The sequence below is a fragment of the Trachypithecus francoisi genome, unplaced genomic scaffold, assembly GCF_009764315.1.
Source record: "Trachypithecus francoisi isolate TF-2019V2 unplaced genomic scaffold, Tfra_2.0 Lachesis_group11, whole genome shotgun sequence".
Taxonomy (NCBI): Eukaryota; Metazoa; Chordata; class Mammalia; order Primates; family Cercopithecidae; genus Trachypithecus; species Trachypithecus francoisi.
The window spans coordinates 61,463,424-61,488,635 of NW_022681456.1; the positions used below are offsets into that span (position 1 = coordinate 61,463,424).

The window sequence follows — 25,212 nt, forward strand, 5'->3', positions numbered from 1 at the left end:
GGTGGGAACTGAACAATGAGATCACTTGGACTCGGGAAGGGGAACATCACACACTGGGGCCTATCATGGGGAGGGGGGAGGAGGGAGGGATTGCATTGGGGAGTTATACATGATATAAACGTCATGTACATGTACCCTAGAACTTAAAGTATAATAAAAAAAAAAAAAAAAAAAAAAAACGGACCCATAGATTTCCATCTCACAAAACAATAAAGAAGAAAGAGAGAGAGAGAGAGAAAGAAAGAAAGAAAGAAAGAAGAAAAGAAAGAGAGAAAGAAAGAAAGAAAGAAAGAAAGAAGAAAGAAAGAAAGAAGAAAGAAAGAAGAAAGAAAGAAAGAGAAAGAAAGAGAGAGAGGAGAGAGGGAGAGAGGAGAGAGGGAGAGAGGAGAGAGGGAGGAGAGGGAGGGAAGGAGGGAGGGAGGGAGGGAAGGAAGGAAGGAAGGAAGGAAGGAAGGAAGGAAGGAAGAAGGAAGGAAAGGAGGGAGCTGCAGCCTGCTGGTGGTCCATGATCTGCCACCCACCCATTCCTCCTTGACCGTATCATCTACTTCTCATCCCTTTACTCACTCTGCTCCTGTCACACTTGCATCTTTGTTGTTCCTCAGAAATACCAGGAAAACTTCCACCTCAATATCTAGGCACTTTATTCCCTCTGCCTGTAGTTTTTGCCCCATGATATCTGCTGAGTTTAGTCCTTCACTTAAAAGCCATCTTCCCAATGAAGCCTTCCATGATTGCCCATTTTAAAAACTCATCCCCTTTCCCATGTCCCATCTGTCCCCCATGCTTCCTATCCCTCTGTTCTAGCTTTATTTTTAATGGCATGCATCTCCAATCTGATATGCTATAAATGTTACTAATTGCTTTAATGTCTATATTCATCTAAAAGAAGTAAGCCCCAGAAGAGAGAAGAATTTTGCCTTTTTCATTCGCTGGTATATCTGCTTCCCATAGAAAAATGTCCATGGTAGGCAATCAATAAATATTTATAGAACAAATTAGGGCATGCAGAAAGAGTTGAATAGGTCTCAAAAACCATCTTAGATATGAAGGGTCAAGGCAGCCTCAGCTGATATCTAGGATACATCCATATGCATCACCAACAAAGACTAAACTGGTTTCCATAGAATTTATTTATATTATTCATAATGTATAATGGAAAGTAGGGATTTGTCAAAATGCATATGTGCTTAGGGGTTTTTATGTAAGGGGTATTTACAAAGCATATTTATAAATCCATTAACATAGATCTAAATATCTGTAGATACATAAAATAAGTAGAACTTTAAGAGAAATTATACAAAGCACCATGGGCTACGGTAACTACCCTAGACACATAAAAAGAAGTATGCTGGGATAAGTCAAGTCATTCAATTATATACACCATAAGGTAGCTTAACAAGTAGTGGTAATGGTGAACAAAGCTCTTTTCTACAGATGAAAGGCTGCATGGTTCAATTGTGAGTGAAATAGAGGAACAGAAATGCTTCCTGCTGCAAGCTGACAGTTACATGGAACCCCCTGACATTATACATTGAGTTCCTCTGCTAATTACTGGTCTGAAGAGGACATATAAATATCTACATTTTATTTCTCTTGCTGAACTTGCAATATAAGCACTTGTGAATTTTACATTAGGGTCAAGCTGGGAAGTTCCCAGCCAGTTATACCTGGAGTAGATAACAGTGCCACCTTCCATGCAAATGAGGTCAAGTATTCCTTTCTGCCTTGGGTGACCACCAGGGAGATTTCAGTGTAACAGGTTCTAACAGGGAAGTTGATATACAGGGAGAAAAGAGAAGGAAAACAGAACAAAACAAAACATTGATCCTGTTTAAAATAAAATTTTGCCTATGAATTCTAAAAGCACATATTTCAAAAAGATCTCAGAATTTTGTAATATCACTCATAAAAATTGTATGTCACGCCCACTGATAACAATATCAACTATTCTCTTAACTTTCTGAACTAACTACTCATTGCAAGACCAATAAAGCTACACAGCAGGCAAGTACTTTAATGAAAGCAGCACAGTTCTCCAGGGAGGGGAACCTGTGGTTCAAACACAAAAACTTTTGATCAAGTAAGCACTTTATTCTTGCCAATGAGAAATACCTTTAATGTGGAATCTGATCAAAAATGCTCTTGGGAAAGATAAGGGAAGAGGAGAGATGAGAGGGAAACAAAGGACTGTTGTGATGTAATATTTCAAAACAGGTTTTCTGGGAAGGAAAAATAACTTCCACACTTCTAATGCATGTAGGTACCCTTATAACTTTCTGGAAAGTATTGTTCACTCCCTGGCAAAAACAGCAGCCTCATTGAAATTCAGATAACCAATTAATTCATTTATGCATTTGACCGACAATTACTGAGTGCATTCTCTTTGTAAAAGGAAGAAATATAAGAACATTCACAGAGAATACAATCTCCATTATTACCAAGTTTCTCTTCTCTTTTATTTGCATTCTATTTACTATAACAGTATACTAGATATATGACTGAACAAAAATAATCTAAGGCATAACATACATCGAGGTCTGACATGTGAAAATTTGGAAAGAGAAACAAATCAATGAATGTCTTCTCCAGATAAAATAGTGAGTTGTTTGGGGAGTCATCAAGACCTAGTTTGAAATCCCAACCTCTTCACTTACTGGCTGTCTAGATGAATGGAAAATTCCCTGGGTCTCAACTCCCTTATATGGAAAATGTTCTAGTTGTACCTACCCCCATGGTAGTTTTACTGATTAAATGTGATGTTGGCAAGCACCCCTCCATAGTACATATTCAACAAATTATAGCTATTTGGCTTGTCTTTTGGAATCCTAAACTAACATAATGCCTTTCTTAATTCCTATGAGCACTTCTTGGCAAGAGTCCAGAAACACTAAATCTTATTTTACCTCTTCAAAAGAAATTTTTTTTATGCTTATCTTCTCTAAAAATATAAATCTCAGAATGTTCATGCTTCTGGATGGCCCAAATAAACACATGAAGAAGAAATTCCACTTTCAAGGAGCCCTTCCAATAACATAACCAAGAAAATTCTTACCTAGTTTTGGCAAGGAATAGGGCACTTTAAAGTAGTCTTCATAAAATTCTATTAATCTCTTTGTTATATGGAGAGCATAGTCCCCGGATCCTCTTCTGATAGCATCGGGTCTTGCATATAATCGTACCTAATTAAAAATATATATAAAAGTTACTTTAGCCTTTTAGCACTTGAGTTTTATCTTCCCTGCAAATACAAATCTAGACAAATCACTTAGAATACTACAAAATTTAAACAGGATTCTTGTTCATACGCTATATCAAAGCACACTGGGGCTGAAAGGACCAAACTTAAACAATTGAAGTAATTGAAGTAACCAAGTAGAGCAAGTCACAATTTCCTCACTTTGCAAGATGACATTGAGAAGATTTACACACCTTGCATCAAAATAAATATTCAACGTTATCACTTACATGTGCTTGGTAGAGATAGGAAGGTACAGTGGATTCGTATAATGGGACCCTGACTATGCTGAAAGTAGCCAGGATATGGTGGCTTGGCAGGAGAAAAAATTCATGGTTTGTTAAAGACAGGTTATATCAAGCTTCCGAAGTATTACCAGACTGAGACTATATATCTGTAATTTATGCTTCCTTTTTTTCTTTGGAATCAACTGTATTTATTCCCAATATGCAAAGTAAAGATAGAAAACTTTTCATGTATACAAGCAATCACCATTCTGAAAGGCTGTCTGCAACTGCTCCTGGCTTCAAACTCAGCAGAGTAATTCATATTTCTAACACAATCCAGATACTTAATATTGATTTTTAAAGCAAATATTGTATATTATCTAGTCCTTGGCCCCCCCCCAAAAAAAAAAAAAAAGCCTAAAGCAAGTAACATAAAACTGAACAAAACTAACAATTATATGGAAAAGGTTAAAATGAAATTAGTTTTCATAAAGCTTTCATAAAGCTATCTAGCATCTTTCTTTCCAAAGGCTAAATCTATTTTTCACAGATGTGATCCCTAATCCTCATATGAATTCTATGAATAAGAAATATGTATTTTGTGGAGCAGTTGAGAGTACAGTGGCTTGGGAGATGGATTTTAGTCCTACTCTGCCACTAACCAAGGTGAGTGATATTGAACAAATTACTTAATTTCTTTGGGTCTCAAATGTTCCCATTTATAAAATGAAGGTGTTGGCCACCAGCTGGCTGCTAAAGTGCTTTCAGTTCTAAAACACATTACTTCCAATCCCATTTTACAGATAAGGGAATTTGTGTTATTTTCAAATATCTAAAAAAAAGTGTTTACTCAGTATACAGAAGTGAATACTTACATTCAATAAAAAAAGAAAGTTGTACTCATTAAATATGTACATTCAATTAAAAAAACAAAAAAGCTGTACATGTTATACATCATTTATTATGATTTATAATAAAAATTGATCATATGATTATTATCTCTGCCTAAGGAGAGAGAACAGAAATGTGTGTAATTAAAAAGAGTATAAAGTCAAGGAAAACACAGTCTGACTATATGTTTGAAAGACTTGTAATGCACTAAGTTGTTTACTAAATTCTATAACAATTATTTACTGAAATTGTGAAGCTACTTTCCTACCAACAACTAAATAAAATATCAAATTTAGTCTACAGTCACCAATGTTTTGGGCTGGCAGTATTAAAAAACCAAAAACTATCAGGAAGACTACCTGCAACAGCAGAACTTGACACTCTTAAGAAGGCAGTGGTTAGGATTCCCTACCCCTGACAATAACTGTGAATAAATATGCAATATCTGAAGTAAAGTTCCTAGGAAGCAGACCTTTAAAAAAAAGATGAATGTACAAGTGGTTTAATAAAGAAGTGCTCTAAGGAGAAACTTACAGGAGAATGGGGGAAGCAGGAAGATGGAGGATAATAAACCAAGTAAGGGTGCAATTTCAGGTGAAGTCCTGGACTCAGCCTGATCCACAGGAGCTCTGGAGTGTGAATTACACTGGTGAGTTCATACTGCCTTGGGGCAAGAGAACTAGACATCCATACTCTTGTACCTTGTCATTGGCTACTGGTTACCAAGGGGAAGACATAAAACCCCAGGCACTTCTGGTTCTTGAGCATCTTGATGATGCAGGTCTCACTGCCCAGAGATAGTCCTTTGGAAAAAATGTCCTGTGTGAGCTGTTAGGAGCAAAGCAGTGGGAGCTAGAAGATATGCATACCAAACAGGAAAAGGGATCTAGTCTATCTATGCACCAACAATATTCACAAGCGACAGTTTTCATTAATTGTGCATTCATTCATTCAACAAATATTTATTTGGCACCCACCTTGTATCAGGGCCTGGACTAAGCATTTGTAATTTAGCAATGATGAAGGCATGCATTATTGAGATAAAAAGCAATGAAGATGCAATCACCATTCTCAAAGACCTTCTCATTTATTAAGTTACATTGTGACCACAGATAATGATACCTGCCATATGAATGGTAAAATATAAATGTAAAATGGATACTGGGGAAGAATGGATAGCTTTCAAAAGATTCTACATAAAGTATCTAGTAGATTCATGTTAAAACCATAACCGGAACTACTCTAAAATGATACAGCAAATGTCACTGGTTTTACTCTTAGGACGCTTCCCTGTTTTTGGTGGAAACACAGCCATTCCTGTCAATCAATCTTACCAGTTAGTCAAGCTATCTGTACACCCAGACAAGAGAAACACAATTAAATTAATCTGCTTGTCAAGATTTGACGGAAATGATCCAATTTAAGCAAGAAGATAAAACATATACATGTTTAGCGCAGTGTCTCCATTTGCTCATTCAAACCTTTATTGTGTACCTGCTATGCACCAGACATTGTACTAGGGAACAGAAATAGAACAGTAAAATTCCTACCATACAATGAACAAGACATTTATACTTACTGCTCTTAAGAGGTTCATAATATGTGGAAAAACAAACAAATAAATTAACAACAAAAATACAATGTGAGAAATACAACAATGTGCCCTCTCTTCCCTCCCATTACAAAGGATGAACTGACTAAGCTCCTATCCAAGGCTAAGCTCTTCACATTTAATCTCCTCTTGCCTTTTCAAAGGCATAATTCTCCAAATACCCCCCTTTATCTTTCACATCGCCAATCTATGCTTTCTTGATCACAGTTCCTCCAGCTATGGTTTCCAGATAATGCTCCTTGAAAGAGTTTCCTGTATAGCTAAGGTGAACATGTCAGTTAACAGCCAAGCCAAAACACATCTAAGAATACTTACAACCTGAGACTATCAGTGCAAGTAGGGCATTCACCTATTTATACTCCCTTTTTCTAGTCTCCCTTGAACTCATTTCAGTAAGGCTTTCGTTCCCACTACTCTACCAGAACTGTTCACATAAAGATCACTAATGGCCTTAAGATACCAAATCCAACAGTCAGTTCTCAGTCTTCAACATGCTTCAGCTGTCAGCAGCATTTGCACAGTTGATCGATCACTTCCTGTCCTTAAAGCATTTTATTCACTTCTCTTACTTTTCTATCTATCTCACTGCCACTCCTCAGTCTCCTGCCCAATTCCTCCTTCTATTCATCCCAATCACTGATAAACGTTGGAGGGTTCCCAAGTTTCAATACACAGATCTCTTCACTTTTCCGCTACACTCAGTTCCTTGGTGATAACATCTAGTCTCATGGCCATAAATATCATGTAGATGCCAAAAGTGTATCCAGTTATTCCAGACTTCCAGATGCATTAATTCAACTGTCCACTTGACATTGACATTTCTACTTAGAGATCTAACAAGCACCTCAAACTTAACAGGTCTAAAACCAAACTCCTGATATCACACACACACATATACACACACACATACACACCTTCTCCTTCTAAAATCTTTCCCACCTCCGTAAATGGTAATTCTATCCTTCTATCCAGCTGTCCACGCCCAACCCCTGTATATTCATCATCCTTGTTTTCCCTCTTACTCTCACACTCCATGTTCAGTCAGTCAGCATATCCTAAGCTCTACCTTTAAAAATACATCCAGAATCCAACCAGTTGTCACAACCCCACTACTACCACCCTGGTCCAAGCCTCCTCCATTTCTTGCCTGAATGACTGCTTTATTTTCCTACTGATGCCTCATCCCTTGCTCCCTTCAAGCTGTTATGTATACAGCAATCAAAACTTCCTTCTTCTTCTTGTTAAAATGAGCATCAAATCATGCACTCTTCCGCTTTTCCTCCTTCAGTGGCTTCTCCCCTCACAGTAGAAGTCCAGGGTTTTACAAGGGCCCCAAATGTCCTATACTAATCTAGTCCCTTTTAGCTCTCCGGATTCATATTCTAGCACTTTGCTGCACACTAACTTCAATCCACCCATAACACTAGCTTCCTTGTCATTCCTCACACATACCAGAGAGATTCTCAGTCAAGGATTTGGAGTTTTCCCCTAGATAGCTCCATGGTTAGTTCCTCCATCTTCTTTAGATATTTGTCCAAATCCCACACTTTCTGAAAATCCTTCCCTCTGACCCCAGGACCGTCTATCTCCTTTTCTTGCTTTCTTGTTTTCTGAAACACTTAATCACCATTTAGCAAAATATGTTTTATTTATTCATTTTGCTTCCTGCTACCGTTTTTTCAAAATGTACATTGTATGAGGGCAAAGATTTTTATCCACTAGCTCAAGCCACATGAAAGAGCCGGTTTTGTGAGTCGAAATATTTTGTTCAGTTTGCCTCTCAAATGCCTAGTACATACAGCTTTGACGAATAAATGAGCAAATGAATGAGTTTCATAGGTATGTATAGGTCCTAAGGAAGTATGAAGTATGTGATAAGGACCCATCTCAGAGGAGGGGAAGTTTCAGCTGAATCTTGAAAGATAAGCTGGACATAGGAAGCTACCAAGAGGAGGATGATATCCCAGACGATGGTAACAATATGTACTATGGCAACAGTTCTGACCAAATAGTAAGTGACCTTAAAGGGATTACTGAATACTGGGGTGTTATTTTAAAATGCGTAGGAATTGGCCGGATGCATGGCTCACGCCTGTAGTCCCAGCAATTTGGGAGGCGGAGGCAGGTAGATCACTTGAGGTCAGGATTTCGAGACCAGCCCGGCCAACACGGCGAAACCCTGTCTCTACTAAAAATACGAAAATTAGCTGGGTGTGGTGGTGCATGCCTGTAATCCCAGCTACCTGAAAGGCTGAGACAGAATAATTGCATGAACCCTGGAGGCAGAGGTTGCAGTGAGCCAAGATCATGCCATTGCATTCCAGTCTTGGTGACAGAGCAAGACTCCATCTCAAAAAATAATAATAATAATGAATTTTTAAAAAGTGTGGGAATTCATAGGAGGATATTAAGCCAGAACATGATAAAATTAGTTTCACATTTCAGAAAAACCACAGCAACCTATATTAGGTGAACTGGGGTATAGAAAGCTGCCTGTTAAAACTGCAGGCAGAAAGACTAATTAGAAAAGTGAGAAGATATATAGTGATAGGTGACACTAGAGAAGCTACAAAACATATTACACAAGTGTCTGTAAACCAAATTGCAAAATATGAATTTAATATCGTCAGCACAAGCAAGTCACTTAAAGATTTTAAGCCATAAAATGACATGATCGGAATCAGGTTTTAGCGGTCTATATTGGCTGCAGTGAAGAGGATGGATTAGGAGGAAACAGAAACAAATAAAAGGACATGAGTCAGACTATTGTAGAAGTCTGGGTGAAAGATAACAGTGGTTTGGACTGGAGAGATGGCAGTAGGGATGCAGAGAAATAGATGGATTTATTCAATCAGTCCTAACACTCTGTTGAACATGTCCTTTAGTTACCAAGTAAAGCCAATTGTAGTCGCTTTTTTACTTAAAAACAATCATTCACCTTATCTGTACTCCAGTATCTCACTCCAGTGACCTGCTGGAACACATGAGACCCAGTGAAACAAGTGGAAGAAAAGTACAAAATATTTTGCAAACTGAGTAATTACTGTATGGTTAATCAAGTGAATTTTGTACAATAATTCACTTTAAACTGTGAAAAAATCACAGTTGTTTTCTTCTTTTAGAGTAAGTAGGTCCCACTTAATCATAACACGGAGAGTAAATCTTCATAAACATAGCTATTACTCAAAAGTAATAAAATATAATTTTATTACACCTGCTTATTTGCAGCATTTTCTGACATTCCATGATAAGAGCCCAGCTCTGAAACTGTAAATAGCTTACTAGGCTTTATCTCTTCCTCTGCAGAGCTTTTTCCAACAACCAATACGAACCAAACTCTATGAACATTTAGTCCAGTGAAAAGGACATTACACTAGGAAATGCATGCAGGGACTGGAGGGTCAACTTTCCATAACTACTGTCCAGTTGTGAGAGTCATTAACTTCTCTGGGTCTCAGCTCAAAGTTCCTTCCAGGGGCTATAGTTTATCATTATCTATTTATTATATTATGTCTGAGAGGTTGGTGTGTCATACAAACATGCCAAAATTCTTCTCATCTAGTCTGCATTTATTTTGAAGAGAAAATAATGAAAAGGGTTTTTTTTTCCTGACACAGTTTTACTCCTTTACATTTTTTTATTTCCTTTGAAAACACAAACCAACTGCTCAGTTACCTTTCCCCATCCTTTACTCCTGCGTATTCTTCTTTGCTTTCCTGATTGGCCATGAACTTGGTACTGACTGAACAGAAATCACTGTAGTAACCAATACAAAACAGAAGCTGGCTGTGGAAAAATATGCTTATGACATCACCCTAGTGGTAATACATCATAGTAATGAGCTAAGGTGGAGGACTACAAATTTTTGATCCCTTAGAACAAACTGAGAGCTCCTATTGGTGTTTCTATGGGATCTAGCAGCCTTTACTCTGTAATTTCATGAATTCGCTATAAATATGTTTATTTCATCTCTTTATAGAATTTTAAGTATTTTTATCATTGAAAGGAAAAACCTACTAAAGGCAGATATCATCAATCCCTTTGGTCATCTCACTTTCCCACAAGCCAAAGACGGCAATAAAGTTTCAGCTATCCTGACAATGTGGGTGGCTGCTTAGAGGAAATGTTGGGAAGAATCCTGAGACCATATCTGGACTTGGCAGAAAAAGGTGCTGTAATCCGTGAAATGCCGGCTGTGCACACAAGGGTAGGAAACACAGCGCTGGTGCCAGATACTCAACACTATTAGGGTAGAATATTCTTTAGGAAAAGTGTCAAAATGGAAGAGAACTTCAGATAGATTTGAATTAGTTATATCTCATAGCGGTGCAATTTAGAAAAAGAACATCAAAGACTGTTTAAGGATTTCATCAATGGGATTTTTCAGTTAATTTATTTATTCAGTTAATAGTTAATAAGGGTCTATTAAGGGTCAGGTCACTAGTCACATGCTGAGTGTTCAAAGGTAAGCAAAAGACAAAAGCTCCCTTCTTTCAAGAAGCTTGTAGTCCACTGTGGGAGACACAATAACATGGTCCTATAATTTAGAATAACAAAGTGGATCTAATTTACATGGGCTCTTCAGAAAAGTTCTACCTAAAAAGATGGTGACTCAGAGAAACAAGGTCAGAGTCCCATGAAAGTAAAGATGAGCAATTATTCAAATTATTACATATAAAGTTCTACCTTTCATTGCACTAAAATTTTCAAAAGAAAGGTAAAAATACATATATAATCACAATATGATGCAAAATCATAAAAAAGACACATTCAGTTGTCAGAATTATTATGAAATCTACTAAATAAATTTAGAGACTTTCTTCTAATAATTTAATGTACCTTACGTTTATCATCATAAACTACCTGGAGTTAGCAATACATTCTGATTTTGTTGGTTAAGAATTTGAAGAGATTTTCTAGTCATTGATTCACTTTCAAGGGAATGAAACTAAATCTCTCTGTCTAAAGCTTTTCTTCTAGACTGTATTAATTATTTGTTGTTTAAAAATGACTTGTGGTAGTTGTTATATAATTATGTGAAACAGTGTATAGTTATACCACACAGCCAAGAAAAAAAAAAACATTTACAACAGTAGTGCACCTGTTAAAGACTTAAATAACATTTTCTCTAATTTGACATTTGTAATTTGGTACTTTAAGTTAAATAAATCTTCTGACTTGCCAGAGTTATTCTCTGAGAAAATTTTACGCTGCAAGAGTACATTAGAAACTTTGGAAGACATAGTAATTATTTCACAGCTTTAAAATACCACTATAACAATACATTTACTTTTCCTTTTGCCTATAACTGAAAAACTAGTCCCCCTCTTTAAATAATTCAAAACAACAATGCACTGAATTGCAGTCAGTAAAGCTGAATTAATTCACCTATGTGAATATAATTCGATTTGGGGGTTCTTCCTACAAATCAGGAAAACAGAACAAGCCAGGGAAAAAGGAGTAGGTTGACACGAAGAGGAAAGGATGTTGTAAACAAGAAACTAAAAGCCCAGGAGTATTAGTCTTATTTAAAATTCAGAAGATAACATTCTGTTTCCTAAGCAAAAGGGAAATAAATACACATGAAAATCTAACAGAAACAGGGAACTAATGCCCATATTCACATTCAAGAGCAAATAAACATAAAGAAGAGACTGGAAGGAGGAAGGGGAAGGCACTGGCCCAGGAGTGGCAGGTGGCAGAGGTCAGAGAGCCTTGACCTCTCACATAAAGACTGGACATGTGGTGCTGAGGAGTTGAAAGCCACTGCCGAGTTTGAGGCAGAGTGACATGATTGAAAACGACAAAGACAGATTATTTAGGCAACAGAACTTAAGACACATTGCGACAAGAAGACCAGTGAGTAGAAAAGCATAATATTACAGGTGAAGAATTTGTTCTGTGGTTTTTATGGCAAGAACAGCCAGTAATAGACACTCTCCATTATCAGAGTCAAAGAACTCATTCTGAGAAGGAGGAGAATTTACAATTGGTGATGGATGGGAAGTAAAATCTCGGTGCTAAGAAGGAGGCACATGATGATATGAAAACCACAACTACTTCAAAACCTAACAAAAACACATTGCAGAAAGAAATCTCAGAGCCTCTCGGTGAATCTCACCAAGAATCTGCACCACAGATACATATAATAGATATTTGGAGAACAATTACTTAGACTTCTTTACTGAGGTCAAAAATCAGCCTTACGTTAAATTTCACACCATAGCAAATACTGTTACAAGGCAAATCCGAGTATTGTCATTGATAAAGTTGTCCTAATGTCCTGTCCCTGCTTGTACTTTCCCCCTTCCCTCTTTATAGAATTTTACTAAAAAATCACTAAAAATTCTGAAACAGGTTTGCTACATCCTATGGGGACTTTTGGGCTCCGTAGCCCTTATTTTGTAGGGTTACAGGCTCCGTATACTTAAAGTGTGTTTGACTCATCTTTCTTCAGGACTTTAAGTTTCCTAACCATTGGGTCTGTCTTTTCACTCCTTACTGTGTCTAATGTGATGCCTTGCACCCAATAGGGACTGACAATATGTTTCTGACTCCCATAAAATGGCAATAAACTTTGAAGGTCCTTGTCCACTCTAGCAGTAAAATGCTGCTATAATAGATTGATTACATCTTCCAACTGCATTTTGCTTCAGGCAAGGAAATTAGCAGTGTGGCATACTGTACAGTCTCTTCTTGTAAATCATTTCACATTTATTTACTAAGCTGTTGAATTTACAAGTTGAAGTTACTTACAGGGACTTCTAGGAACAGGCAGGACTTTGCTATATTCATGCTGATATTGTCACATTTTTCTAAACATGTATGTGGTAGGCTGAGTGATGGCCCCCAAAGATAGCTACATCTTAATGTTACCTTCTACAGCAAAAAGAACTTTGCAGGTGTGATTAAATTAAGAGATTACTGGGTTACTGGAGATTATCCTGGATTATCCAAGTAGATCCTAAGTGTGATCACAAACGTCATTATAAGAGGGAGGTAGAAAGAGTTTGTTGGACCACCAAAGAGGAGAAGGCAATAGGATGACAGGAGCAGAGAGAAATGTGAAGAAATATGAAGATGCAAAGATGGAGAAAGGAGCCACAAGCCAGGGAAGGCAATGGATGCAGCATTAGAAGCTGGAAAGGCAGGGAACCAGATCACCCTGCAAAGCCTCCACAGGGACCAGTCCTGCACAGTCCTTGGTTTAGCGCTGTAAAACTCATTTTGGATTTCTAATCTCCAGAAGAGTAAGACAATAAATTTGTGTTGTGTTAAGCCACTGAATTTGCAAAAAATTTTTGACGGTTGCAATAGGAAGCTAATATATTACACCTTCTTATTTTCTTGCCAGTTAACTCACTGCTTCGGATTAGATTTTCAACTTCCTGTGGGAGCACAGCGTGTGTTCTTTTTGTGCTTTTCTCTTTAGTGTAAGTATAATTCTTCACAGCTGTCAAACTGCTAACTTTGGCACACCTGTATTACTCGCCTATATTATTACCAAGCTTGCAATACATTAATGCATGTAAGTGGTACACAGAAGAAAATGAAATAATTTTTAAAAGTTAAACTCATCTACAGTTATTTTTCTCCAAGTGTTATCCCACAATGTTTGCATCAGAATCACCAAAGGTTATTGTTTGAAATTCAGATTCTTGGGCCTAACCACACCAGAAGTTCTGAATCATCTCTCCCAGGCAGGGCCCTGCATTTAACACACTTACAGTTGAATCATATGCATTCTAAAGTTGAAGAACCACTGGACTAGAATCACCTGAAAAAGCTTTTGCTCATTTAGCCCCAAAACCAGCAAATCTCAAAGCTTGAAAGAAATATTTAGCAAAAGCCTAACACACAGGAAAAATATGTATCATGTTTCCTTAAATCTGTTTCAACATCAGAGTCTTCAACGAAGATACATTCAACATGGCTGTTATTATTTTTAACTGTAACAACTAATCTTTCTCCTGCACAATAAGCAATAACAGATAAGTCGGATCCAACATTTGGGAATCAGAAAAAGTTGGTTAATCCTGTCACAGCCCAGAAATAAAATAGCAGCATTTAATCTCTCTGTGAAATCCCTCTGAGTACCTCTTTTGTAGTAAACTGAATTGCACTTTTTTGGTCGTTGCTTTGTTTTTAAACAACAGAATAAAATTAGAGAATTTCCCTATTAAGCTATCTATTTTATGCCTGATCAAACTTCTTCAGCAAGACTGACAGCCAGGTACATCTGTTTGTAAATACAGGGGCTGAATGCAGAGTTGAATTCAGTATCAATTTAGTTTGGCCCATCAGTCCTTTGATTCCTTGATTCCCAGCTGCCTGCTGACCTCACTTTGACGAATGCCATCATCCTCTCTAAATCAGCACCATCCTGTTCAAGCACAATGTTCTGCCTTCACTGATTATCTCTCTTGTATATTTTAATGATGCTGGCACCCCTCTGTCCCCCAGGGTAAGAACCTCAGGACTCATTTGTTTGTTCATTCATTTTACAAGCATTTATTGAGAAGCTACTCTGTGCCAGGACTTCTCCTAGGTGCTGAGGACATAGAGTGAACCAAACAAGTAGAAATCCCTACTATGGAAAGATAAACACAATTTATAGGATGTTAAATAATAAGTTCAAAGGGGATTAAGAAATGTCCAATACCAAGGAAAGCATCACTCGGAAGGTATTATTTGAGGAAAAATATAAAGTGAGGATGTGAGTAACAGGGATATAGGTTTCTGAGAGGAATGAATTCCAGGAACAGCCCCTTATCCATGTCCGTAAAATCTTCCTTGTATCAGTTCTCACACCTCTCCATTCAACTGTTTTGTTAAATAAATTATAAAACGCCTACTCAAATAGAGTACAAAGAATAATATAACATTACTCTTATACCTCAAACAGATTTAATGTTGATATTTTTCTGCATATGCTTTGGATATTTTTTATCTTTTACACTTTATTGCATCTTTCCAACAAATCTATTAAATATTACTATTGGCATTTTGTAGATAATGCATGTCTAAGCACAAAATCCGATCTTTCATTCAGTTTGTCACATTAACTTTGTTACAATATCTGGATTTTCACCTCCAAAGCATATAGTTTTAACAAAACACCTGAATAAGTTCCATGGGATTTTTTTAACATGGTAAAGTTAATGTTCTTCTAAAAGGTGTGAAGGGCACCAAAAAAAGCTTTAAAGAGCAATTCCACAGAAGAATTAACAAAGAAGTAAAAGGAGAAACAGACACTAATATACACAAATTATCCTCAGCAAACTAGTGCAGGAACAGAAAACCAGATACCACATGTTCTCACTTATAACTGGGAGCTGAACCATGAGAACATATGGACACAGGGAGGGAACATCACACACTGGGGCCTGTGGCGAGGGCTGGGGGAGGGAGAGCATCAGGATAAATAACTAATGTATGCAGGGTTTAATACCGAGGAGATGGATTGATAGGTGCAGCAAACCACCATGGCACACGTTTACCTCTATGTAACAAACCTCCACATCTTGCACATGTATCCCAGAACTTAAAATTAAATTAAATTTTTAAAATATGTAAAATGTCATAACTGCAACACACTCACTTCATCCGATTCCCATCCCTCCTGCTCTAGAATTACCCATGCCCATGAAGTATTGGCTTCCACAATCAACTGTACAATATATTTTCAATTCATTTTATATTTGTTTTTTACTCGGTTTTACTTGGTATTATCCATTTCTCTTCAAAAGAGCTGTACCAATTTACATCTTACAAGTACAAGCCCTGCTTCCCCACATCCTCACCAAAATTCTATTTTGAGATATTTGTTAAACAATGGGTATGAAATAGTGTTCCATTGTTAGATGTAATTTGCTTATTTCTGATAATAGTGAAGTTAAGCATCATTTTATATGTTTATTGACACTTAATTTTTTTCTCTTCTGCAAATTGCCTATTTTACCTGTCTATTCTACCACTGGATCATTTATCTTTTTCTTATGATTTGTAGAAATTCTTGTATATCCTGGAGAGTAATCATTTGCCAATGTGCAATTTGCAAAAATCTCCCAGTCTATGACAGCCTTGCACATTATGGCCTTGATCAAATAGAATTTTTTACTTTGGAGGTAGTCAAATATCAAATGTTCTCTTTAGGGTTTGTACTTTCTGAGTCTTTTTAATGAAATCATTCATTGCCCTCAAGGTCAAAAGATTCTTTGTTTTCTTCTAAAAATTTAAGACTTTTGTTTTTCAAAGTCAGAGCTTCCATTCATGTGGAATGTATTGTGTGAGTGCTGTGAAATGGGGATCTCATTCTACTTTTTCTGTGTGGATAATCAATTGTCTCTGTACTATTTATTGAATTGTCTTGCCTTTCCACTGACTTATAATGCCCTTCTCGCATATACCAAGTTCTCATCTATACTGGCCTCTTCATAGCTTCTTATTGGCTAGTCAGTCTCTCACTGTGCCAATACCACCTTCTGTAATCACTAAAACTAAGCAATAAATCCCAAAGCCTTGAAAGACCAATACCCTCTCCTTATTCTTTTTCAAAATGTCCTTATTAGTTTGTATGAATATTAGGATAATTTTCCACACTTATACACAAAGTCTTAATGTAAATGTTGCTAGCATTGCACTGGATTTGCATGTCAACTTGACACCTTCAAAATATTAGATCTTAGCATTTTGCCCTTGGAATAATATCACTTGATTATTTCAGTCTTTGCCCCATTTCTAAGTTTTACAACTTCCTCCACATAAGCCTTGCACAACTTCTATTAGATTTGCTTTTAGATACCTTATGGTTTGTTGTTACTGTAAATGGGATTTGAAAAATCATATTTCTAATCTATTATTTCTGATATTAGCTACCTATTGATTTTTCTAAAGTGACTTTGAAACAAGTCAACTTTCTCAATTAATTCAAATAGTTTTTCTGTGTTGTTTTGTATTGGCTTGTCTCAGTCAGGATTTCTAGAACAATGCCAAATAGGAGCCACGAAAGATGGTACCCTTATCTTATTTCCGACTTTATTTGGAATGCTTCTACTGTTTCACTACCAACTATAATTCTTGCTTGCAAGATAAGGAAGTTCCCTTCAATTCATTGTTTGCCAAGAATTGTATCATGAATAGTGTTGGATTTTTCGAAGGCTTTCTTCACCTCTCTTCAGATAATATGTTGCTTTTTTTTCTTGTGATCTGTTAAGGTAATGAATTATAGTAATAAATTGTCTAGTGTTAATTATTTGTTTTCCTGGGGAGGTGGGGGTGTATTAGTCATGTTAGGAAACTCTCCTGTTTTGTTTAAGATAAAATTTAACTTTTCCTGAAGAGTTAGTGAAACATATCTAAACATACCTATAAAACTGTGTGAACCTGGTGGATCTTTATGTAGAGGGGGAAGTGGTTAGAGTTTTGACAGCAGATTCAGTATCTTTAAGGTTCTTGATAGCTTATCGTTTTCTTAAAAATTATGCATTTCATCTAAGTTTTATAAGCATGAGCATGAAATTCTTCATAATACTCTCTATTTCTAAAATCTCTCCCTTATCTGCAATTATATTCAATTCTGATAATATTTCTACCTTTTTTCTTTTTCCATTAAGATTGCCAGAAGTAGGTCTCACATACTTTTCAAGTAACTCTTTTTGGCTTGGCTGAGCCTTTTTAGTATTCTTTTAGCTTTTATTTCATCAATGTCTAATCTTATCTTGATTATTTTCTCCTTTATTTCCCTGCATAGTTGATCCTTGAACAATGTGGGGGTTAGAGGTGCTGACCTCACACAATAGAAAACCCATGTATAACTTTTAACTACCCCAAAACTTAACTATTAATAGCCTACTGTCAACCACCCCATTGGTAACACAGTTAATTAACACAAATGTTATATGTCATGTGTATTCTATACTGTATTCTTACAATATAGCAAGGTAGACAAAAGAAAATGTTATTAATAAAATCATGAAGAATAGAAAATATATTTACTATTTATTTAATGGAAGTGGATCATCATAAAAGTCTTTCTTGTCTTCTTGCTGAGTAAACTGAGAAGGAGAAGAACGAGGGGGTGCTCTTGCTGTCCCAGGGGTGAGAGAAGTGGAAGAAAATTCATGCATAAGCAGACTTGTGCAGGTAAAACCCATGTTCAAGAGTCAACTGTATTCTGCTATTTCTCTAAACTCTTCAATAAAGTGGTCATCTGATCATTTTAAATCATTCATGTTGTAAAGAAGACCTTTTACACTATCTCCTTATAGGCTATAAATCCCTCCTAAGTACTGCTTTAGTTGCATTCCACAAAATTTAATCAGCAGTGTTCTTATTTTTTATTAATTTTTAAATATTTCATAACTTTCCATTTGAATCATACATTATTTAGAAGTTTTTTTAACTTTCTAAAGTCATAATTTTTCAGTTATCTTTTTATTATTGAGATCCAACTTTACTGCCAAAAGCATGGTCTCTTTGATACTGATTCTTGGTATTTCTTTTTTTAAAATACATTTTATTGTATATATTTAAGGTATACTTGATGTTGTAAGATACTATAGCAAAATAGTTACTATAGCAGAATAAAGTAACAGCCGTCATTTTACATGGTTACTCATTTTTCTCCTTTGACAAAAGCTACTATAATCTACTTGTTTAAAAGAATATCAAGTAATATTTACACTCTAATGATCATTGCAGCACTATTCACAATAGCCAAGATATGGAAACAACCTAGGTGTCCATCAATGGATGAATGCATAAAGAAACTATAGCATGTATACACTGAAATATTATTCAGTCTTTAAAAAGGAGGAGATCCTGCCACTTGCCACAACATGGATGGATCTAGAAAACATTATGCTAAGTGAAATACACCAGATATAGAAAGAAAAATATTGCATAATATCACTTATATGTGGAATTTTTTTTTTTTAAAAAGTTAAATATATAGAGATAGAGAATAAAATAGTGGCTGCCAGGGTTGAGGTAGGGGGAAAAATGAAGAGATGTAGGTCAAAAGATATGAAGTAACAAATATATGAAATGAACCAGTAAAAAGATTTTGGTATTTATTATTTTTTTGTGAACTAGTAATTGATGAATTTTGTAAGTAATAGGTATTGCTTAGGATTGCCTTGACTATTCAGTGTCTTTCTTTGGTTCCAAATGAATTTTAAAATAATATTTTCTAATTCTGTGAAGAATGTTGTTGGTAGTTTGATTGGAATAGAACTGAATCTGTAAATTGCTTTGGGTTCTCTCTGGTTGCTTTATTTAAACATGGAAAGTTTTAAGTATACATAAAAGAAGAGAACTGAATACAGATTCAACAACTATCAAGAATTTGCTTCATCTATTTTGCTGAATTGTCTAAAGGAAATCACAGGCATTATGTCATTTTATCCATACTATATGCATTTCCAAAAATATAGATATTTTCTTATTTGACCACAATATTATTATCAACCTAACAAAATGATCTCTGGCTGATGGGTAGGTTTTCTCTTTGTGCTTGGTGTTTCATAGTTTCACCATGATGTTTCCAGATGTGGATTTGTTTTTACTTATCCCGCTCAGTTCATTCTTGATCTCTCTCTCTACCTCACCAATCTAATCCATCACGAAGTCCTTTTAATTTTACTTCTTTAACAAATTTTTAATCTATCATTTTTCTCCACATCCACTACAATCCTGGTCAAGTGACTTCATCTTTCATATAGACTGCTGTAAACCTCATAACTTCTCACATCCATTCCTTCTCCTCTACATCCACTTTTCATAATGTAGCCAGAAGATTCTCTTTTTATTTTTTTTAACTTTTATTTTAGGTTCAAGGCTACATGTGCAGGTATGTTATATAGGTAAACTCATGTCACAGGGGTTTGTTGTACAGATTATTTTGTCACCCAGGTACTAAGTCTAGTACCCATTAGTTATCTTTTCTCCTTCTCTTCCTTCTCCCACCCTCCACCATCAAGTAGACCCCAGAGTCTGTTGTTCCCCTCTCTGTGTCCATGTGTTCTTATCATTTAGGTCCCACTTATAAGCAAGAAGATGTGGTATTTGGTTTTCTGTTCCTGCATTAGTTTGCTAAAGATGATGGCCTCCAGTTCCACGCATGTTCCTGCAAAGGACATGATCTCATTCTTTTTTTATGGCTGTGTAATATACCATAGTGTGTATGTACTATATTCTCTTTATCCCATATACTATTGATGGGCATTTAGATTGAGCCTATGTTTTTTTCTATTGTGAATAGTGCTGCAATGAACATTCTCTTGCATGTGTCTTTATGGTAGAATGATTTACATTACTTTGGGTATACAGCCAGTAATGGGATTGCTGGATTGAATGGTAGTTCTGTTTGTAGCTCTTTGAGGAATTGCCACACTGCTTTCTACAATGATCATCCCATCAACACTGTATAAGTATTCCCTTTTCTCTGCAACTTCACCAGCATCTGTTATTTTCTGACTTTTTAATGATAACCATTCTGGCTGGTGTGAGATGCTTTCTCATTATGGTTTTGATTTGCATTTCTCTAATGACCAATGATACTGAGCTTATTTACATATGCTTGTGGGCCACAGGTATGCCTTCTTTTGAAAAGTGTGTGTTCATGTTCTTTGCCCTCTTTTTAATGGGGTTGTTTTCTCTTGTAAATTTGTTTAAGTTCCGTACAGATATTGGATATTAAACTTTTGTCAGATGCATTGTTTGCAAACATTTTCTCCCATTCTGTAGGCTGTCTGTTTACTATGTTGATAGTTTCTTTTGCTGTGCAGAAGCTCTTAAGCTTAATTACTTCCCATTTGTCAATTTTTGCTTTTGTTGTGATTGTTTTTGGTGTCTTTGTCATGAAACTTTTGCCAGTTCTCATGTCCAGAATGGTACCGCCTAGGTTGTCCTCTCGGGTTTCAAAGGTTCTTTCTAGAAGGCAATTTGATCATGTGGTGTCCATCTTAAAATCTTTATTTGCTCTGAGGCCTTCAAGGTTTGCATGGTCAGTCTAACCAGCTATGCATGCACTCTTTGTTTAATCTTGAACATCTTCTCTAACTACAACTCTCCACAAACCCCAACCACTTCTGAATTAACTTTCATGATCCTTCAAATTTCTCACCCTTATTTCAGGGAAACCACCCTTGGAACCCAAATGTAGGTCAGGGCTTTTATTTCATTATTTTTTCATTAATTTTTCATAATGAATACTTGGCACAATAGCAATTTTGCACCTTCCCTTTGGTTGTGTGATTATTTGAATAAGATTATTCTCCCCAGGAGACTAATTCTAAGTGTGGCTGTATTCACCACACTTAGAAGAGGAATTGACACAAAGCAGGAACCCAATCAATATTGGCCAAATGGCTGAATGAATGAATTACATTTAGTAATTCCTCCTCTGTGCTGCTACTTTACTCTGCAAATTCCTGTCTCATAGTACTTATCGCATTTGACATGATTAACAGTTTTTCACTCAATCTCCCCAAATAGACTACAGCTCCTCTGGGCAAAGAATGTTTTTGATTCACTCTTTCACTTCTAGCTAGACAACTGGCCTAGTGTCTACACACACACACACACACACACACACACACACACAGAGCGATAACCATGTATATGCATATTATATAATATATATTTATGTGCATGTAATTATAAAATAAGAAAATAAGTATATATTTTATATACATATTTTTAAAGTATTAAAATAATTTATTTTAAAAAATTATTATAAATATAAAATGAGAAATTGAGAAAGGGGCATCAGGCACTAGTTTCATTTGGATCCCAGATGCGTGGATCTGAATTGATCATCCTAAATTTATATATTCATTTTTCATTCTCATTTTACTTATTTGAACACCTGCTATGCCCTAGGCACTGATTTAGGCACTCAGGACACAGCAATAAATAAAACTAAATTTCTGCCCACATTATGATCATGTTATGCTACATTTTTACCAGTGATCTGTGAAAGTTTCCTCTTCTGTTTCAGATTTTTATTTTTACTATTGTTTTCCCTTTTATTCCCTATTCCCAAGACCATTCTTCTTTCCTTTTTAGTAACTACTCTTTTGTACACTGTATTCATCAAACATATCCGTTTTTACATGTAAGAATATCCAGAAAGACATATAGTATTTTGTGTGTATTTTACATTTTAAAAATAAATGGTATTATGTTATAATGTCATTTTCTTCTTTACTTTTATTATTTGTTCATTTGACTAATTTTGAGATCTATCACATTTCTACATGTAAAATCTAGTGAATTTCTTTTGAGTATTCCATAGTATACCATCCTATGAATATAACAAGGTATTCATTTCTCTAAAAAAGGATACCTATGGTACTTCAACTTACCACGTCCCAACATTGATATAACAAGCATCCAAGTACACGTCTCCATGTGCATCACCTTGGGAGTTTCTCTCTGCCACATATCCAAGAGTTGAACTGCCATGACATCAGGATTAGCATACTCAATTTCCATAAGATCTACAGGAAGCTCTCTGAAATGGCCACACCACTTTACACACGTATCAATAGTAGAAGATGTCTCCCCTTGTCTTCACATTCTCCCTAGCATTTGTCAAGTATCAAAATCTCCCACTTTTGCAAATTTGATTATGGTAAGGTATATTTTATTATTATTTTAATATATTTTTCTGATAATTGGTGAGATGAGTATTCATATATGTGTAAGAGGTTCTAAAACAGATTTCCATTTATATCCAAGTAGTCATGAGTATATTAACTGCTCCATGACTCAGCAGTTTTGTTTGGATCCCGGGTGCATGAATGTTTTACCTCCTTTGTAAAGTAGGAATGACTAGTACTTCTCTTGTGATTAAATGGTTAAAAAATTAGCCACCGGGAATAAAATCTGTGACAAGAAAATGTTAGCTGTCATTATCTTTTACATTTTTTACTTTTATTTTTCATTCAAGAAGCTTCTTCTATAAATTGCCCATTAATATCCTTCAACCACTTTTCTTCCATATTTCCTGTATATTCCTTTCTGGTTTCCATGAGCCTCTTCTATATTCTGGGTATCAACCCACTACAAATGCTTCTATCTGAATAAGTGAATGAGTGATCACAGATTGAACACTTCAGTTTTGTTTTACAAAACTCCCAACTGTTTGCTCTTTCTGCTCACTGCCTTGCTAGGTCATTTTTGTGAACATGATTTTGAATGTCAATGTATTTTTAATCCGACTGATACATTTTAAATAAAATTTAATTTATATTCCATTTTTCTATGTCCACAACACAAATCTACAAGTGTGGGGGAAAAACAAATCCTAGTTCCAAACTGGAAAAATTAAACAATTGTACTTGTGGTTAAGCAGAAACAAGTACTAATTTTGTAAAAAGTAAAAAAAAAAAAAAAGTACAGAAAGGGTACAAATTTTGTCAAATTTTCTCAGAGACAAGTACTTTGTCTCAATTTCAAAGTCATTATAATTCAATCTTTAAAAGAGGTTGCCCAAACAGCATAATTTTCTGTGAGATTCCCAGAGGAACTATTTATCACTATTAAAAGGCCATAGTTAATAGAATTCTTAGCAATCATTTATAAAACCATACAGAAAAACCTCAAAAAAGTCATAGTAGAGCACCGATAAACATTTGATAAGAATCAGTGTTCAAAGTAAATCTATGTAATGAGCCCTAAACTTTATGAACATTTTTCTAGTAACTTAAAACAACACAGAAATTGATAACAGTGGCACACAAACTGCGTAGCCCAGATCTATATAGGAAGCTTATCATTACTAGATTATGTATTAAACAGATATTCAAAAGTATTACTCAACAAATAGTAACTGTCTTCATCTTGAAAAAATATATTTTATATAAAAATGGGGAAGTGGGAATCACAGCTAAACTAGAAATACTAGTGATAACCAGCCACCACCACTTCCATATACCAGTCCAATGGGTTTCTAATAAATGACGCTATTTGATTTTTTTAAATGACAGGGTCAGGTGATCTATACAAGAATTCACACATTGGCCAGGCGCAGTGGCTCAAGCCTGTAATCCCAGCACTTTGGAAGGCCAAGACGGGCGGATCACGAGGTCAGAAGATCGAGAGCATCCTGGCTAACACGGTGAAACCCCGTCTCTACTAAAAAATACAAAAAACTAGCCGGACGAGGTGGCGGGTGTCTGTAGTCCCAGCTACTCGGGAAGCTGAGGCAGGAGAATGGTGTGAACCCGGAAGGCAGAGCTTGCAGTGAGCCAAGATAGCGCCACTGCACTCCAGCCTGGGCGACAGAGCGAGACTCCGTCTAAATTAAAAAAAAAAAAAAAAAAAAGAATTCACACATTGACAGAAAAGGCATCTGGTGATCAACAAATTGTTTCTAGCTGTATCCATAATATTAAGTAGGTAAAACATCCATAATAGGTAAAACATTAAGTAGGTAAAACATCCATAATAATTAGGCAAAAGAGACACAATTAAGAAAATGTTGGCCAAATCTTTTTTTTTTTTTTCCTCCCAACAAATTCCAAAGCTGATATGCTGATTCACTCAGTCAATCATTCAATTTAAGCTTAATGAATATCTACTGGATTCTGGAGTTTACAAAAATGAGGAAAAATTGACAACAACCCTGTTATGACTAAGCAGAGGAGACAAATGTTCATTTAAAAATCGCACAAAGGTGAAATTACTCTGAAAGACAGGCTCATGGTCAACGTTACAAGAGTCTATACTGAAATAATCTGACCTAGTCAGGAGGATCAGAGAAAACTTCCCTCAGCCAACATCTGCAGAAGAATGAGTTAAGCTGGTAGGGAAATGAGTAGGGGGAAGCATATGTGCAAAACTCTAGGGTACAAAACAGTGTATTGAGTCCACAGCAATACCTAGGATGAAAAGAATAAAGAAGATGTAAGATAAACCTGGGAGAAAAGACATATCCAGAATGTGCCTAGCTTTGTGGCTATCTTAAGTGTTTGTTCTTTAAGTGCAATGGAAAGATATTGATGGGCTTCAGGAAAGGAGCTTCTAATTTAGAGCATGAATTGGAAAGGTAGCAAGAATGGAAACCAATTATAAAGATTTTGCCATAGTCCAATGGAGAGATAGTAGTAGCTTGGACCAGGTGGTAGTGATGGAGATAAAGAGAGGCTCAGGGACTCTAGAGATACTGAAGAGGCAAAATCAATAGGACAGGATAGGAAAGGAGAGAGGCAACAAATGCCTCTTTCATAATTTCT

At 36.0% G+C, this 25,212-nt stretch overlaps 1 protein-coding gene across 1 annotated transcript in view; it reads right to left on the reverse strand.

Annotated features, from left to right (window-relative positions):
* Positions 1–25,212, reverse strand: part of TRHDE (thyrotropin releasing hormone degrading enzyme) — a 421,266-nt gene that overhangs the window by 306,139 nt on the left and 89,915 nt on the right. The window contains exon 3 of the mRNA XM_033221251.1: positions 3,056–3,182. Coding sequence (XP_033077142.1) covers positions 3,056–3,182 — 127 coding nt within the window. The remainder of the gene's footprint in view (positions 1–3,055; positions 3,183–25,212) is intronic.